General features: G+C 40.0%; 1 protein-coding gene across 6 annotated transcripts in view; it reads right to left on the reverse strand.

Moving 5' to 3' along the window:
- Window positions 1–17,408, reverse strand: part of wars2 (tryptophanyl tRNA synthetase 2, mitochondrial) — a 64,277-nt gene that overhangs the window by 26,676 nt on the left and 20,193 nt on the right. For 2 of the 6 annotated variants that reach the window (XM_072260343.1, XM_072260345.1), the window contains exon 2: window positions 6,096–6,927. The exons of the other annotated variants lie outside the window; for them this stretch is intronic. In XM_072260343.1, coding sequence (XP_072116444.1) covers window positions 6,096–6,137 — 42 coding nt within the window. In that variant the 5' untranslated portion in view covers window positions 6,138–6,927. The remainder of the gene's footprint in view (window positions 1–6,095; window positions 6,928–17,408) is intronic. 6 annotated transcript variants of the gene reach the window in all.

Here is a 17,408-nt window from a genome sequence, read left to right on the forward strand (position 1 = left end):
ACTAGTATAGGAGAACAGTTAAGGATGAAGTGCAAAGCAAACTAAAGAAGAGACAGTTAGGAAGCTGGAGGGTTTTAGGTAGAGTATGGGTCTTCCAATATCATGCATGAAGCCCAAAGTTGGAAGAGCGAAAATCAAATGTTGAACAGAGCTGAAGGAACTTTAATGACGTATAACTGAAACACAGTGTCCTTTGTTTCAAATACAGTCAAATGTAATTAGAACAAACTTTTCTGAAACAATCCTCTTCTTACAACAAGTCATTTTGTTGCTCCCTGAGGTAGTTTCCTTCAGTCAGTAAAGCTCAAACTTAAATAATATACCCCACAAATAACTACTTCTTCAACTAACTGAATTAATGATGAAATCTGACCGCACACCAGATTCATTGCCAGCTTTCTATAAAAAAAATTCCAGCATTCTAACAGCTTCCTTAATATAACAGAATTTATTAATACATTTAAATTCACTGTGACAAATTGACTCATGTCATATTTGAACTCACCATTTAGCAACAAATTAAATTCGAATTTAAAAAGAGAGTAAATTTTCAATCTCATCTCGGGCCTACACACAAAAAAAAAATCCTGTCATAATACCCCATGTTTTGCAATGGCACTAGTCCTGGTTCCCCCAGATCAGACAGCTCCGGTCTTCAAAGGGAGAAGATTAATTTGCTTCTTCGTGCAAAGGGAAACAGTCACAAAATGACAATCTTAAAGTCGTTCTTATGCAGACTAGCATCAATTATAGAATCTTAACAGATACTACTTTCATGGGAAATAATTAGTTTCATAAGAAGTATCTGTCTCCATAGAATTGTGTGGTGAAATTAAAAACAAATGATTGTTTGTTCATCATGTAAAGCCATTTCCACAGCTTACTTTATATATGACATTCAAATCGACAGTACAAATGTACTCTATACTCTGCCATAAAATTCAAATAGCAGCTGAAAATTAAAACTCAATTTCCACTAAATATTTTAAATTTAATGTATTATATTACCAGACCTTTTTAAACAATATGTTCAATTTTCATTCCGCAAGTCATTATTATATTAAAGCATTAGTTAAAATTCAAGTATCTGCAATGATCTTGCAGGAATAATTATTCATGCTAAATGATTACAGATATTTGCATTTTCATTTATTCTTTAAAACAGAAGTAGTTTGATTGACATGCCATTTAGAACTAAGTGTCAAAGATGATATCTTTTGCGTAACATGTTAAATTAAGGCCCTCTCTAGTCCTGTAGGAGGATACTTCAGGCATTATTTGAAAGTGACCAGGCGAATTATCTCAAGGGTTCCAGATAGTGTTCACCTGTTAATCAACAGCACTGAATAAGATTGTTTAGCCATTATCATATTCCCCTTTGTGAGAAATTGCTATGTGAAGCAAAACAAAATCACTTTATATTCCCAAATTACAACTAAGACTACACTTAAAAGTGCTTCACTAATTGTAAAGTGCTTCGAGATATACAGAAGTTGCAAACAGATAATTCTTTAAGAAACTGCTTCATAGTTGAAGCAATGAAATTCAGTCACACAAAGGGGATATTGGAAAAAGGCAACCAAAAGCATAGTGAAGGACATAAGCTTCAAGTAGCTCTTAAAGGAAGGGATAAAGGAGACAGCATGGAGTGGTTCAGGGAATGAGTAGTGAAACCTAATGTCTAGGGTCTGAAAAGATGGCCACAGAAGTGATGGATGGAAACTAGGCACAAGGAATAGGCACAAGTTGGGATGAATAGTGACCTTGGACTCCCGTCTAGCCAGAGGAGATGATTGAGACAAGTATGCTGGGCGAAGAGGATTTGAGACAGTGAAATATGAACCAAAGGTTAAGAATTTTAAAAATTGAGGCATTTCACAAATGAAGACAATGTAGCTCAGCCTACAGAGAAAATGTACACGGTTTAAGTTAGAGCATTGGAACTACAGTGAAAGTCAAAAAAGGTTTGGTTCAGGATTTTAGCAGATATATTCAAGGCAGAGGTGGAGAAGAATGATGTAACAAAAATAGAAATAGGTTTGCAGCATGATGGAGTGGATCTTGGGTCAGAAGCTTTGTTCAGGGCTAACTAGTGTGCGAAAGTTGCAGTCTGATTCAGCTCAGCCACGGCCACTGCCAGGCGCTCACTATCTGTGAGTGTATTGTACAACCATCAGGTCACTTCGTTCTTGATCAAGCTCCCAAAACATTTATTCTTTTTTCTTTCAACCACATGCAAGGCTGACAGTTTTGGTGAAAAATAAATAAACCTTAAGTTGCATCACCTTCTCCTCTATGCAACTGTGTCCAAATTCGTCAAAACAACCAAGTTCTCCATCAACACGAGCAGAGTACACTTTGATGTATTGCAACCCAGGGCACCAGGACACACTGTTCATTATATTCACAGAAATCTACAGCACAGAAATGAGCCCTCAAAGCCCTTCTTATCCCTCCAACCTTGATAACTATCTTCTACATTATCCCATTTGACCACATTAGACCTGTATCCCTCTACGCTTTGGCTACTCAAGTACCCATCAAGATACCTAAGCATTGTAATTGTAGCTGCCTCCTCTGGTAGCTTGTTCCAGATATTCACCACCTTGTGTAGGAAATACTTACTAAGAATTTTAAATTTCTCCCTTCCCATTTTAATTCTAGGCCATCTAGTTACAAACAAGAGAAAATCTGCAAATGCTGGAAATCCAAACAACACACACAAAATGCTGGAGGAACTCAGCAGGCCTGGCAGCAACTAAGGAAAACAGTAGTCGACGTTTCGGGCCAAGGCTCTTCATCAGGACTGGAAAAAAGATGAGGAGTCAGAGTAAGGAAGTGTGGGGGGGGGGGGAGGGTAGGAAGAACCACAAAGCGATAGGTGAAACTGGGAGGGTTGAAGTAAAGAGCTGGGAAATTGATTGGTGAAAGAGTTAGAGGGCTGGAGTCCTGACAAAGGGTTCCGGCCCGAAACGTTGACTGATCTTTTCCACGGATGCTGCCCGACCTGCTGAGTTCCTCCAGTGTGTTGTGAGTGTTGCTGATAGGAGAGGGCAGAAGGCCACGGAAGAAAAAAAAGGGGTAAGAGCACCAGGGGGAGGTGATAGGTAGATAAGGAGATACAGTGAGAGAGGGAAATGGGAATGGGGGGGGTGGGGGGGGTTTGCTGGAAGTTCAAGAAATCAATGTGTATTCCATCTGCCACTGTTCCATCCAACTCTCCAGCTGATCTCTGTCCCACTTATCCACTACTCCACCAATGAACTTACTAATCATCTCTCTCCTCATTCTCATCCAAATCATTTATATAAATTACAAACAACAAAGGTCACAGCACCAACTCCTAGAGTATACAGCATGAAAGAAACTCCTAGTCAGAAAAATACCAATCCACAACTACCTGTGCCTCTATCAGCCAGCTAACTTTAGATCCAGTTCACTAACACATTTTGGATCCCTTAAGCCTTAACCTTTTGGACTGCCGTACCATGTGGGACCTTGTCAAAATTCATACTCAAGTCCATACAGACCCCATCAACCACCCTGCTTTTTTCGATCTCCTTGAGTTTTTTGAGGAGGTAACCAATAAGATTTGCAAGACATAATCTCCCCACCACAAACCTGTAGTGACTTCTCTTAATCAATCCCCGCTTCTCCAAATGTATATGAATGAACTGTCTCAGAATCTTCTCCAACAACTTTCCTGCCACTGATGTAAGAATCACCAACTTAGTGTCTCTGGGCTTATCCCTGATGCCGTTTTGGAACAAGGGAACAACATTAGTAATTCTTCAGCCTTCCAGTACTTGATCTGTGGCCAACAAATATGCAAAATCAGCAAGAGCCCAACAACATTCTTACTTGCTTCCTGGGATAAATTCTGTCAGGACATAGAGGACTTGTGTATATAGTGTAATGCACTCCAATATTTCTCGCACTTTTTTCTTTTAAAGATGTGCTTCAGAATATCAGCATACTCCTCCCTTAACACTTTAGCCTTCATGTGCTCCTCCCTGGTGAATACTGTGGAGAAGCATTTATTTAGGAATTTGCTCATGTACTGTCACCAAGCAAAGATGACTCTAATGGTCCCTGACATGCTCTATTCTTTCCTTAGCTACCCTATTGATCCACTTCCTATTGAAGTATATGACTACAACAGTCAAAGCAGATGATCTTGAGTTTTTACAAGAAATGAAGATACGACTTCCACAAAGCATCAGAATGCCATGAAGGGCTATAAAACAAAGTCAAGGCAACACTGCTGATAACAGCACAACCCTTCAGCATGATGCATCCTGTGCAGTTTTTGAACAGGTGGGGATTGGAATATCAACACCCATCCCAACAGTCTCCAATGTCACAGAACCCATGGTCACCGTTCGGGATGCAAGATCAGTCTTCCAGAAAGTGAACCAACAGGAAGCATCTGTCCCAGATGGTACCCCTAGCTGTGTCATTACATCTTGCAGGACTATTTGCAGATATTTATACCCTCTCCCCACTTCAATCAAAAGTTTCCACCTTGTTTAAGAAGGCCATTACCATCCTGGTACCTAAGAAAAACAAGGTAACGTGTCCAAATTACTACCATGTCTGATGGCTTTGACATTTACTATCATAAAACAAGACTGCCCTCCAGGTACTCTATCTACACTTCTGTCTTGTTAAAGCAAGCAGCTAGCATAATTAACAACCCCCAGCCGGGCATTATCACTTGTCCCCCCTGAAAACACATACCACCAAGTTTAAGGACAACTTCTATCCTACTGATAAAAGGATATTGAACTGTTCCCTAATATAAGATGGCCTCTTGACCTCACAATATATCTTGTTATGATTTTGCACCTTATTGTCTATCTGCACTCTCTTTAATTGTAATACTTTATTCTGTCCAGTTATTTTTTTTAAACCTTGTCCTACTTCAATGCACTATTGCAATGCATTGTTCTGTATGAATGATATTGCAAGACAAGTTTTTCCACTGTACTTCAGCACATGTGAAAATAATAAACCAATCTACCAAATTACATACATATCAAGAGGTTTTAGAATTCTCCATAACTCTATTTGTCAAGGTTGCATCAAGGCCTCTTTGTGCCCCCTTATTTTTTCTATTTTTCTTCTGTGTCGAGAAACCTTAATGACTTCTTTGACACCAGTTTCCTGTACCTGATATACATTTCCTTTTCCCTTAAACCATTAATATCCTTCGTTATCCATAGTTCCTGTAACTTACCATCTCTGCCTCTTATCCTTACAGGGACATGCTGACTATGACCAACTTGCTTCCGCTTATCTGCTGTTTTTTTTCCTCCTTGTAGCTGCTCCCAATTTACCTTTCCTGGGTCCTGTTTTACACTAATAAAATATGCCTTTGCTAAGTATAAGGCAAAAGAAACAACTTCATCCTTGCCATTATTTGTGATTGGCAATGGAATTATACACAGTCTTTTTATTAGGGAATAGGATTGACATTGACTTGGTATGATTCCAATTTCCTCAATTTCTAGCAGAGATTGCATGTTCCACCACAGCATAGACCTAGATCTGTAAATGGAGAACTGTCAGGGATCAAAATGGGTGTGTATGGCTCAGCAATTCACTGTTCAAAATCAAGACAGGTGGGATTTACTCTGTACACTTTAGGAAAAAGACTAACTTTATTAAAGCACATTTACCCACCTCATTGAGTTACTCCTTGTGCTAAGATATTATAACTTTGGAATGCTCTGGAGTTCAATGGCAGAGCACAGTCTTGCTGGAGAATCTGCACTGAACTTTTGCATCAGGTTGGAATGCTTCTTTTCTAGTTACTTGTGTTTGGTCTGATAAAGTTTAAGGGAATGGGGGATTCTCAAGATTCCTGTAAACAATGGATTCAGTACTGACTATGTCTGTGACTGCAGTGTGTTTGAATAATGTCTCACAACTGCTTTCCCTGGAGCAAGATTAGGGTTAAAGTTCGCCCAGATCCACATAGGATGTCTCTGGGCTTTTCCCATCTTTTGATTTTGACAAAAAGCAGTACCTGGTGGAAATTAGACAGAACATTCCTTTCTTAATTAAAGCATAAATTTGACAGATGTTCTTACCTTTGTAATTAAGTTGTGGCTCCAGCAAACCAGGTAGGACATTCTTTTCTTTAATTAAGGTGGCTGGAGTGTCTAACAAATTGATTGTACTTTTGTATCAATAGTCCATTGACTTGACTGGAATAGTTATCAGACTGATTTTTCTCTGTATCAATAGACCATTGACTTGACCGGAATGGTTATCAAACTGATTGTTCTTTTGTATCGGTGGCCTTATAACTTCTGACAATTCTGACATCGGGCAGTGAACTTGTAGAACCGCCGGGGAGATGAGAAAGAGTCTCTCCTTGATGTCGGGTCCAAGTTCACTCGCCGGCTGAGCTCGAAGAAATAAACGGGTGAAAAGAAAAGTAACAATCTTTTTGTGCTGTCGTTATTTGATCCAGCAAAGTTACATTTACAGGTTTAATACCGTTAACAATTGAAAACTGTTTCAGTTGATTTTTCTTTAAATATATTTTCCATTTACAAACTTTTCAATTTCTTCTAAATCTTCAACAGGTTTGAAGGAAGATAAAACTGGGTATGGGACATCTGCACAGGCTCTCAGCTAAATTTCATGGGTGGGGCTTGTTCATGACATGACTTTGTTACGTTATATTATACCACTTAGTTTGATGTTGCTCAGTTCTGAAGTTGTATCCGCCATCCTGCATTTAGAATCCATAAAAGGTAAATTTGGGAGAATGATGAGTGTGAGTGGCTAGACCCACGCAGGGAAATTAAGTCCATTCACTAATTGCAAATTTAAGACATTCTTTAAGACTGAAGTATCAAACTGATGTTTTGGAATGGCTCCATTATTTAAAATCTTCTCATAGCAAATTTCACCCTGTAATTTAAAAGAAGTAAAATGACTATTGAGAAATTGAGGACGAACAATGCTTTTTCCAGTTTTTCCTTTTATAGATATCTCCTCCAGATCAGGAAGCATTATACTGGAATTGATTCAAACTTGATATTGGTATTATACAATTAGTTCTTCAGGTGGTAATGTGATAGCCTCAGGAGAGTTTGAAAGTGCTACACAGCCAGTTTTGTGATGGATTTGTGGACCTTTGTGACTATGAGTGGACCTTTCTCTTGCAAACTGCAATTAATGATCTAGGTATTGTTGTGCATGAATCACAACAAGTTAGCAGATAGGTGCAGGAAAATACTCGGCAAGCGGGTTTCAATTTCAAACAATGAAGCGTTGTTACAATTGTGCAGGGTGTTTGTAAGGCTAAATGGCAAATACCTGTACTGTGAAAATTTTTGGGAACCTTATTTAGGACAGGATACACTGGCATTGGAGGCTGTCAAAGAGATTCACAAGGCTAACTGTTGTGATGTGCTCCTATCAGGAGCATATAAAGAAACTAGATTACCATTCTTTGTAATTCAGAAGAATGAGATTTCCTTAATGAAACATTCACAATTGTAAGGAGGTATGATAGAGTAGAAGACAAAATATTTCCCATTTCAGATAGATTTTCGAATGAAGGGACAGGGCTACAATAATGAAGCTGTGGTCACAGAAAACTGAGGTGTGTAGAATTTCTTCTAGTGGAGGGTGGTGAATCCCTGGACCTCTCTACCACAGAGGACTAGAGTGGTCAAATCATTAGACTTATTCAAAGAGGAGATAGACATACTTATGATAGATTAGGAAATTGCAGCTATAGGGATCTGCCACAGAGAGGAGTTGAGGCCTTGGGCAGATTAGCTATTATCATATTGAATAGCAGAGCTTGAGTGGCCAGATAGCCTACTCCTATTCCTATTTTCTTGCCTTCACCCTACAAGTACCAAGTCTGCTTCCTAACTTTGTTCAGTACCCTCTTTACAGCTTCTGTTCTGAAGCAAAACTGCCCCTATTTTTGAACATGTGCCAAATCTTTACTAAAGACATGGTCAGCTAATGAGGCTGATCATGACATGCAATAACTCCAACCTCTCAGGCAACCTTGACCAATTGCAATTCATCTACTGCCAAAACAGATCTATGGCAGATGCCATGTCCTTGGCCACACACTCATCTCTGGAGCATCTGAATAGTAATGACACTTATGTCAGATTATTGTTTGTTGACAACAACTCCAATTCCAAGCAAACTCATCTCCAGACTCCTAGACCAAGGACTCAACAACTCTTTGCATCTGGATCTTTAACTTCCTGACCAGACCAACAGACCATAATCACGAAGGATAGTGAACAACACCTCCACTGGTGCCCCATATGGCAATGTCCTCTGCTCCTACTCAATTCCTTGTAGCTAAATTCTGTTCCAATTCCATCTACAATGTTTGTAGATGATACCACCACCATGAGCTACATCTCAAATAACAATGAATCAAGAGCATAGGAAGGAGATAGAGACCCTGGTGACTTGGTATCATAAAAACAACCTTTCTTTCAATGTCAACAAGAGAGCTGTTCATTGAATTCAGGAAGAAAGGCAACATGCATTCCCATTTATATCAACAGTGCCGAGGTCGAGAGGGTTGAGAGTTTCAAGTACCTCGGAGTGAACATCACCAACAGTCCGTACTGATGCAACCACGTAGAGACCCCATAAGTGCCACAGTCAATAAAAGCTCACTATGGAAAGCACCTTACATAGACACATCACAACTTGTACAGTAATTGCACTGACCATCACTGTAAGGAACTGCAGGGAGTTGTAGATATAGCTCGGTATATCATGGAAAGCAGTCTCCCCTCATGGACTCTAAATAGCATAATCAAAGACCCCACCTACCCTCAACAATCTTTCTGATACCTTCCCCATTGGGCAGAAGATACAAAAGCCTGAAAGCACGTACCACCAGACTCAAGGCCAACTTCCATCCTGCTGTTATAACACTATTAAATGATTCCCTAGTACAATAAGATTGACTCTTGATCTCACAATTCAGTTCATTGTTGACCTTGCTTGCTTGCACCTTGTCTGTAACTTAAACACTTTATTTTACATCGTTATATTTTTGTACCTTGTACTACTTCAGTACACTATTGAAATGAATTGATCTGTATGAATGATATGCAAGACAAGTTCTTCACCGTACTTCAGTACATGACAATAATAAACCAATTTACTAATTTTAGTCAGATTGATGTATACCAGAAAAAAGCATAAGTTATTCAAATTATACACATGAAACAGTAATTGTTGTTTACATAACCATCTGCCCACTCATTTGTGCTGCTGTCCACTGCCATTTGTTCCATTCTGGTGACTAAAATACTTATGGGACAAGAGGCTATTCAGCTCATCACATTCATGCTGATCACAATCAGACTTAGTGACTTATTCCCACTATCCTGCTCAGATACGGCCATTTCCTTTCAACACTATCAGATCCTATAACCCTTAAAATGATAATGATCAGATAATTTAGAGGAAAATATACTTGCCAGGAAGAACTCTGCTCTTCTTTGAAATAATGCCACAGAATCTATTCTGTTCACCTGAGATGGCAGGCAGAGCTTTAGTTCAATGTCTCTTTTGAAACAAATAGCATCTCTTCTTGCTGCTCTTCGGTATTCTATTTGATTGTCACATTAAATTTCAAAAACAACACTGAAAACCAAATTCCCAATTGAGGGGAAAAAGTGCCACCGAAAAAGCTTTAACCATTGCCATAAGACCATAAGACATAGGAGTAGAATTAGGCCATTTGGCCTATCAAGTCTGCTCCACCATTCAATCATGGTTGATCCCTTCTTTTCCCCCCCTCAGCCCCACTCCCTGTATCCTTTGATGCCATGTCCAATCAAGAACCTTTCAAGCTCTGCCTTAAATACATCCGATGACCTGGCTTCCACAGCTGCCTGTGGTAATAAATTCCACAAATTCACCACCCGCTAGCTAAAGAAATTTCTCCGTATCTCTGTATTAAATGGACGCCACTCTGTCCCTCTTGTCCTCGACTCCCCTACCATGGGAAACATCCTTCACACATCCACTCTGTCCAGGCCTTTCAACGTTCAAAAGGTTTCAATGAAATCCCCCCCACCATCCTTCTGAATTTCAGCAAGTACAGACAGCTATCAAATGTTCCTCCTAAGATGACACTTTCATTCTCGGAATCATGCTTGTGAACCTCCTCTGAACCTTCTTTAATGTCAGCACATCTTTCCTTAGATGAGGAGCACAAAACTGTTCACAATATTCAAGGTGAGGCCTCACCAGTGCCTTATAAAGCCTCAGCATCACATCCCTGCTCTTGTATTATAGACCTCTTGAAATGAATGCTAACATTGCATTTGCCTTCCTCATCACCAACTCTACCTGCAAGTTAACCTTTACTGTGTTCTGCACAAGGACTCCCAAGCCCATTTGCATCTCAGATTTTTGGATTTTCTCCCTGATTAGAAAATAGTCTGCACATTTATTTCTACTACCAAAGTGCATGGTCATGCATTTTCCAGCTCTGTATTTCATTTGCCACTCTCTTGCCTATTCTCCTAATCTGTCTAAGTCCTTCTGCACCATACCTGTTTCTTCAACACTACTTGTCCCTCCACCAATCTTCCTATCATCTGCAAATTTGGCAAAAAAAGCCATCTATTCCATCATCTAAATCATTGATATACAGCACAAAAAGAAGCAGTCCCAACATTGACCCCTGCTGAACACCATTAGTCACTGGCAGCCAAACAGAAAAGGATCCTTTTATTCCCACACCCTGCCACCTACCAATCAGCCAATGCTCTAACCATGCCAGTAACTTTACTGTAATACCATGGGCTCAAACTTGGGTAAGCAGCCTCATGCATGGCATCTTTCAAAGGCCTTCTTAAAGTCCAAATATACAACATTCACTACATCCCCTTTATCTATCCTTCATATAATCTCCTCAAAGGATTCCAACAGGTTCTTCAGGCAAGGTTTTCCCACAAGGAAACCATGATGACATTGCCTATCTTGTCCTGTGTCACCAAGTACTCCATAACCTCGTCCTTAACAATTGACTCCAACATCTTCCCTACTACTGAGGTCAGGCTTATTGGTCTTTAATTTCCTTTCTGCTGCCTACCTCCTTTCTTAGGGAGTGGAGTGACATTTTCAGTTTTCCAGTTCTCTGGTACCATGCCAGAGTCCAATGATTTTTGAAAGATCATTACTAATGCCACCACAATCTCTACCGCTATCTCTTTCAGAACCCAAGGGTGCAGGTCATCTGGTCCAGGTGATTTATGTACTTTTAGGTGTTTCAGCTTTTTGAGCAACTTCTCCCTTGTGATAGGTACTGCACTCACTTCTCTTCTCTCACACCCTTCAACATCTGGCACCCTGCTAGCGACTTCCACAGTAAAGACTGATGGAAAAATACTCATTTAGTTCATCTGCCATCTCCTTGTCCCGTTATTATTTTCCTGACTTCATTTTCTAGTCACCCTCTATCCACTCTCATCTCGCTTATTTTTTTTTTACATACTTGAAAAGGCTTTTCTATCCACTTTGAAATTGTTTGCTAGCTTGCTTTCATATTTCATCTTTTCCCTCCTAATGATTCTTTTAGTTGCTCTCTGTAGGGTTTTAAAAACTTCCCAATCCTCTGTCTTCCCCCTAAGTTTTGCTTTGTTGTATATCCTCTCTTTTGCCTTTACATTAGCTTCGACTTCTCTTGTCAGCCATGGTTGTAGTATTTTGCCATTTGAGTATTTCTTCAAATATCTATCCTGCAACTTCCTCACTTTCTCCGGAAACTCAAGCCATTACTGCTCTGCCGTCATCCCTGCCAGCATCTCCTTCCAATTTACTTTGGCCAACTCCTCTCTCATACTATTAATTTCTTTTACTCTACTGAAATACTGCTATGACAGATTTTACTTTCTTCCTTTTAAATTTCAAGGTGAACTCAAACATGCGGTGATCACTGTCTCAATCACAGTGTGCTATAAAACTACATCTTTAATATTGGCATAGCTCTATGACACATTTCAGTACCAGTCTCATTTTGTAATTCATGTCTTTTGCCTGGTTATTCATAGACCCAAATTATTATCAATGAATGCTTTAGAACACAAGTGCATGATGAAAACACAAGTGCATGATGAAATGAGAGTAACTACCTGATTACAGAAACAGAAGGTACACATTACCTAGCTTTTAAGGAGGAGGACATGGTGGAATGGGTTAAATTTCAGTATCTGAATAAACTAAAATAACAAAAAACAGAAGCTCATAGACATCATTAGCTGTTTGCCAAAAGTAACAGGCTTAGGAGAATGGGATCTATAGATGTGCTTAATCAGAAATGGGAGATGATTTATGGCCATCAAGTATAACAAAGACAGTTGTGCAAATGATATCAAAGATAAAAATTAAAGATAAAGATTAACTTTACCTGGCACATGTATATTGAAACATAGAGTGAAATGCATTGTTTGTGTCAAATCAAGTCAGCGATGATTGTGCTGGGCACCCACAAGTGTCATCATACTTCCAGAGCCAACATTGCATGCCTACAACTTAATAACCTTATCCAGTACATCTATGGAATGTGGGAGGAAATCCACTCCTTACAGATAGTGCCTGGAATCAAACCCTGATTGGTGATGGCTGTAGCTGTTAAGTGATTACATTAACCACTCTGCTATAATAACACATCATTAATTGCCTGAAGTTAAGAAAAAGGTCAGAAACCAAGCACTAATGTGAACAAACAATACCTTGTAGTGAGAAAAAATATTTGTAAAGAAAAGATGACGGAGAATGGGAGATAACTTGGATCAGTATGTTAGTACATAAAGAAGAATAGTACTAAATACTAACTAAAAGAAAGAAGCTTCATTTTCTCCATCTTAAAATGAATTTTCTTCTTTGCTATAAATTTAATGCTGCTGTTGGGATGAGAACACATGGGCTGGATTTTCTGTACTTTATCATTTCTACCAGGAAGGATTTCTCTCTTACAATTTAGTTTGTGCCCACCTAAATTGTAATAAGAGTCATCTTTCCATTGTAGCTGGATATAAAGAATGCATGTATCTAATTAACCATCCAAGATCATTAAAGGAGCAGAGAAAAACTATAAATAGATAAATACAAAGAGGCAGGATGCCTGCTCCACTGCATCTGGACCGCTCAGTCACAGTCATGTACTTTTTTCAAATGTGATGAAGGGTTCTGTCTCCAGTATCCAAAAAAACTGGCAGATCCTGGAAACTTGAAAAATAAACAGAAAATTCTGGACAGAGTCAGCAGGGTAGGTATCATCTGCAGAGTGTGAAACAGATAATCATCAACATGAAACATTAACTGTTTTTCTCTGTACAGATGGTACTTGCTTTGCCAAGTGTCTCCAGAACTTTGTTGTTTTTTTAAAATTTCTGTATTTGGATAGTTTGATTTTCATTTAACCAAAGCAGTCCACATCTTTAATCTGTCGCAGATGGCAAACATCTAGAACAGCAATGCTTTTTATTACTCTAATCTTACTAACCCATGTTAGTAGAAGGACATCTGGTTAGAAACTACCACATAAATATATAAAAGATGGGAAATTTATTAGCATTATCTGCATGTCAGTTTGGTCCCACCAATTTAATGTCAAAGCTTGGAGGTAACGTAAAAAATTCAGGACTGCATGCCTTTGGGTTCTCCCAAAATTTATGCTACACTTTAATCTTCTGTATGGAAAGACACACTATGGTCTCACAACATAAAGGAACACATATTGCCTCTTTAATTAAGGAGTGGAACAATGACCAAGATAGAATAATACAGGATGAAAGCTGAGAATTACCAATTAACAGATTCAGTTGTTTCACTCTTATAAGAAAAGTAATTCTGTTAACTAGTCCAGGGTGGGAGAAGAGAGATCAGGACCTCAACTCTCCCCAAAAGACTGTCCATTTCTAGGAGTGTCTGGCATGTGTGTGCAATCACCTGCATTGTTCTATATTCATTTTTGAATGAAAAGTGTTTTGGCAAGTGATCCAAATTCAGAAAACTGAAAGTTTATACTCAGCACATCCTCTTTGCCACTACTAACTAATAAACCTTTCAAATAAAATATTACTAATATTTATGAAATGCCATACACACAGGTCGACGTTCAGTCATGATCTTACACCTTCAAGAATCTCAAGATTGTTTGTCAATTCCAGTACACAAGTGTAAAGGAGAATGAAATAATTATTACTCAGTGTATAGATGTAGATTAATTGTATTTCCATAAAGTGATGCAAGGCATAGGAGTGTCTGCACATAAGATGAATGTCAGGAAATAATAAAGTAGGGGTGGTAGGTTAGTGGGTGGAGATGTAGGTCAGCCTTTCTGCTTGGGGAAAGTAACTGTTCCTGGCGTGGATGCTACATAGCCTCCTCCCTGATGGGAGTGGGACAAACACCGATTGTACAATTTTAAAATCTCACTGATTTTAGTAGACTTCCATATATGGCAGACGCAGCACCTTCACAGAGACAATAAAATGTACTAAAAGAGGCAAAAAGACAAATAGGGACAGAGCGAGAGGCATTCAGCAGAAGGGGGAGCAGCGAATGTCATCATGAGACCTGCTAGTTGAGGCAAGTATCTAATCAGCCAATCATGTGGCGGCAACTCAATGCATAAAAGCAAGCAGACATGGTCAAGAGGTTCAGTTGTTGTTCAGACCAAACATCAGAATGAGGAAGAAATGTAATCTTGGTGACTTTGACCGTGGAATAATTATTGATGACCAACAGGGTGGTTTGAGTATCTCAGAAATTGCTTATCTCCTGGGATTTTCACCCACACCAGTCTCTAGAGTTTATAAAGAATGGTGCAAGAAACAAAAAACATCAAGTGAGTCAGTGGCAGTTCTGTGGTCTAAACGTCTTTTAATGAGAGGTCAGAGAATGGTCAAACCGGTTCAAGCTGACAGGAAGGCAAGAGTTACTCAAATAATCAAGTGTTACAACAGTGATAGGAAGGGCAGCATCTCTGAATACAAAGCACAACAAACCTAAAACTAAGTGGGCTACAGCAGTAGAAGACCATGAACATACACTCAGTGGCCACTTTTTTTAGGTATAGGATGAACCTAATGATGTGGCCACTAAGTGTATAACATTTGAAGAAGAGAATGCATAGTTGAAAAGTCTTACAGAAGTTAGTGGTATGAAATGAGAATTGGATCAGGAGATCATTATGCTGGTTTGAGAGATAGGATATGTAAATAATGCTAAAAACACTGAAATTATGCCAGACCTCACATAGGGAACTCAGGAGGCTGATAAGGTAAGCATCAAAAAAAAAATCAACGGTTGAGATGGAGTCCATAGATGAGAGGCAAAATAGTGCTAGTTATGAGGTTAGCATAGAAGCCAATGTCCTGCACGCCTGCTGAGCTCGTTGACTTCATTAACTTTGCCTCCAACTTTCACCCTGCCCTCAAGTTTACCTGGTCCATTTCCGACACAGCCCTCCCCTTTCTAGATCTTTCTGTCTCTGTCTTTGGAGACAGCTTATCCACTGATGTCTAGTATAAGCCTACTGACTCTCACAGCTATCTGGACTATTCCGTTTCTCACCCTGTCTCTTGCAAAAATGCCATCCCCTTCTCGCAATTCCTCCGTCTCCGCCGCATCTGCTCTCAGGATGAGGCTTTTCATTCCAGGACGAGAGAGATGTCCTCCTTTTTTAAAGAAAGGGGCTTCCCTTCCTCCACTATCAACTCTGCTCTCAAACGCATCTTCCCCATTTCACACACATCTGCTCTCACTCCATCCTCCCGCCACCCCACTAGGAATAGGGTTCCCCTGGTCCTCACCTACCACCCCACCAGCCTCCGGGTCCAACATATTATTCTCCGTAACTTCCGCCACCTCCAACGGGATCCCACCACTAAGCACATCTTTCCCTCCCCTCCTCTCTCTGCTTTCCACAGGGATCGCTCCCTACGCAACTCCCTTGTCCATTCGTCCCCCCCATCCCTCCCCACTGATCTCCCTCCTGGCACTTATCCTTGTAAGTGGAACAAGTGCTACACATGCCCTTACACTTCCTCCCTTACCACCATTCAGGGCCCCAGACAGTCCTTCCAGGTGAGGCGACACTTCACCTGTGAGTTGGCTGGGATGATATACTGTGTCTGGTGCTCCCGATGTGGCCTTCTATATATTGGCGAGACCCGACGCAGACTGGGAGACCGCTTTGCTGAACACCTACGCTCTGTCTGCCAGAGAAAGCAGGATCTCCCAGTGGCCACACATTTTAATTCCACATCCCATTCCCATTCTGACATGTCTATCCACGGCCTCCTCTACTGTAAAGATGAAGCCACACTCAGGTTGGAGGAACAACACCTTATATTCCGTCTGGGTAGCCTCCAACCTGATGGCATGAACATCGACTTCTCTAACTTCCGCTAATGCCCCACCTCCCCCTCGTACCCCATCCGTTATTTATTTTTATACACATATTCTTTCTCTCACTCTCCTTTTTCTCCCTCTGTCCCTCTGACTATACCCCTTGCCCATCCTCTGGTCCCCCCTCCCCCTTGTCTTTCTCCCCGGACCTCCTGTCCTATGATCCTCTCATATCCCCTTTGCCAATCACCTGTCCAGCTCTTGGCTCCATCCCTCCCCCTCCTGTCTTCTCCTATCATTTTGGATCTTGCCCTCCCCCTCCCACTTTCAAATCTCTTACTAACTCTTCCTTCAGTTAGTCCTGATGAAGGGTCTTGGCCTGAAACGTCGACTGTACCTCTTCCTAGAGATGCTGCCTGGCCTGCTGCGTTCACCAGCAACTTTGATGTGTGTTGCTTGAATTTCCAGCATCTGCAGAATTCCTGTTGTTAGCATAGAAGCCAATGTCTTTTAAGTAGCAGAAATATGTGATATTGAGATTGATGGGATAAGCAGTGTAAACTTCAGTTTCAACTGTGATATTGAGTTTGTGAAAGTTATTTCATTTTTGGCTGAAACCAATCTGCAACTGAGAATGTGACAAAAGTTGATAGTTGTAGTGGATAGAACACTATTAAGGTAAAGTTACTTTAAAATATCAGATCTCAGCAAGTAAATATTGAGCCATAGTTCTTTTAATAAGTCGGAATAATGTTATTTTCATATCAGTCACAATCAAACCCATATTTTTGGGGTTGAATCTGTCAAATGATTAGTTTAACAGATGACAGATTCGTTGGATTGTGTCACATGTGAAACCTCACCAGCTATCATGATCAATAATCAAACATATCAAGTGCAAAGATCTAGTATCCACCATAATGGCTTTGCTATTTTCCCCTTTCTGAAATGACTTGGCCAGAACACTAGATGTGATCTTTATTACCCATGTGAAATATCAGATGAGATTAATTAATGGAAATTTA

Source organism: Mobula birostris, chromosome 6 (genome assembly GCF_030028105.1).
Source record: "Mobula birostris isolate sMobBir1 chromosome 6, sMobBir1.hap1, whole genome shotgun sequence".
Lineage (NCBI taxonomy): Eukaryota > Metazoa > Chordata > Chondrichthyes > Myliobatiformes > Myliobatidae > Mobula > Mobula birostris.